General features: G+C 36.3%; 1 protein-coding gene across 1 annotated transcript; it reads left to right on the forward strand.

The window, feature by feature from the left end:
• Positions 1–489: 489 nt before the first annotated feature.
• Positions 490–999, forward strand: LOC139895050 (putative F-box protein At1g67623). The gene has a single exon (XM_071878125.1). The coding sequence runs from the start codon at positions 490–492 to the stop codon at positions 997–999; it is 510 nt and encodes a 169-aa protein (XP_071734226.1).
• The last annotated feature ends 1,182 nt before the right edge of the window (positions 1,000–2,181 follow it).

A 2,181-nucleotide genomic window follows, 5' to 3' on the forward strand; every position in this document is an offset into this window, starting at 1 on the left:
AAGAAGTAATAGAAATTACACCGACACAGTTTAATAAAGAAAAGAAAAATAATAAGGGAAAATCTTCATCTGTCAAAATAGAGAAACCCAATCCCAAACCCGATGAACCCTATCTTATCAGGAAATACCCTGATCAAACATACCGTAAACACCAGTACTACTTAAACTTTGATTATCGACCCGGAACATCTAGGAGGCCAGATTTTTCTAAAACATTTGTGAAAAGGACTGCTTGTATTAGGTGTGGTGGGGTTTTCCCTAAGAAATCAGCAAAACGAACTGAGTCCGAAGAAGAAGCGAATAGGTCCGATTAAATAGTTCACGGTTATTTACTTTTACCGTGCCTTGTAAAATATGTATTGTAGTGTGCTTGTACTTTTATGCTATATGTGAAAATTGCTTGTTATGCCTTGTATTTACCATCATCTTCTTCTATAGATCTAAGTATAATTTTCATCTATTTTCAGTATAAAACGAAATAAATAAAAAATGGATATTAGGGTTAGACAACCGAATATTTTAGAAGACCCGTCACAAGAAATTCATGATGAAATCTTGTCTAGAGTTGGTCAGGATTCATCAGCTCAATTGTTTATGGTGAAGTCGGTTTGCAAAGCATTTGAAAGGCATTCCGAGCATGTTTTGGTTTATGAAAGGCTTTCCTTTGATAGGTGGTGTATCTCACCTTGGGGAAACCATAAGTTGGCCCGTATTTTCTTTATGGCTATATATTATGGGAACCCTAATGGGATTTTTCGCTATGGTTTGAGGACTTACTTTGATTCTATATACCCCGATATAGGACTTCATTATTTAGAAAAAGCTTCAAATATGCAACTAAAAGAAGCATGTTACGTTTATGGGTTAGATATGTTTGCCTCTCACCAAACTAAGAAAAAGAACATCGGGTTACAACTTCTTAGTAGAACATTTCCACTAGTAACGGATTTAGTGGTTGAAGTGAGGGCTAAGGTTTTTGAATTGTTACGACGATGTTAGGTATTATATAACCCCCGTCCTTTTGAAGTGTAACAACCCAACCCGTTATCCAAACGAATACGCGTAATAAATTTTTTTTTATACTGGACAGTGCGTGGCGCACAGCACCTTGGGGTGCGCGGCGCGCACAAGGCCTGGCAGCTCGCTGTCCAAAATTTCCATTTTTCGCTTAAAGATCTCCCACTTCCCGACACTTTTAGACGAAACGCTTTTCACAACATATTAATATATGAAAAACTCACACGATTCAATAATAAAACACGTTTTACGTTACCGGGCCCACATCGACCCAAATTACGAGTTTCATATAAATTATAAGTTTCGACCAATTTAGTTTAAATTCCAAACGACACTAGAGCATGATGTTTGGGGGTTAAACTACCCAAATCTCGGTCAAACTTCAAAAGCTATCACATCCAAAAAGCGTCCCCTAATCAAAACAAAGCGGGATCACTAATCCAAACGAACACCCTTACCCTTGTCCACGCGGGAGCCTATAAAAAGGTAAACAACGAGAGGGTAAGCAAAACGCTTAGTGAATGCAATAATTATACATATACATATATAACTTACTTACTTGCAAACACTTATATCAAATCCGCATACATACTAGCAATATAATTAGCATACCTTCATAATGTATAATGCTAAATCCTCGATAACATAAGCTAGTATAACAATAGCATATAACGCAAACAATACAATATGCTACAACACAATACATAACATTGATGTTCACAACATCCATTAGTATTCAAATCCCAAGGCTTGCCCTACGAATGGTATCGTCAACATCTAAATTATTTCCCATCCGTCCTAATTAATGTGGTATCGTCAACATCGAACTTAAACCCACATATGAGGTATCATCAACATCGAACTTTAACCCTCATCAAATGTCACTACAATAGTGGTATGGCTTCGTCAACATCGAACTTTAAAATCCATACTTGAGGTATCGTCAACATCGAATTTTAACCCTCATCTAAACAATCAAACAATATACTTTAGGATATGGTATCGTCATCATCGAACTTTAACCCATACCCCACAAGTAAATAAATCATATACATACATATATAATTATTCCACTCACCTTAACGATTCCGTGACGGTTTTAAACTTCCGAAATCTTCAAAGCAAAGTACCTAATACAATAATACTCAATCAACACACAAGCTA

Source organism: Rutidosis leptorrhynchoides, chromosome 1 (assembly GCF_046630445.1).
Source record: "Rutidosis leptorrhynchoides isolate AG116_Rl617_1_P2 chromosome 1, CSIRO_AGI_Rlap_v1, whole genome shotgun sequence".
Classification (NCBI taxonomy): domain Eukaryota; kingdom Viridiplantae; phylum Streptophyta; class Magnoliopsida; order Asterales; family Asteraceae; genus Rutidosis; species Rutidosis leptorrhynchoides.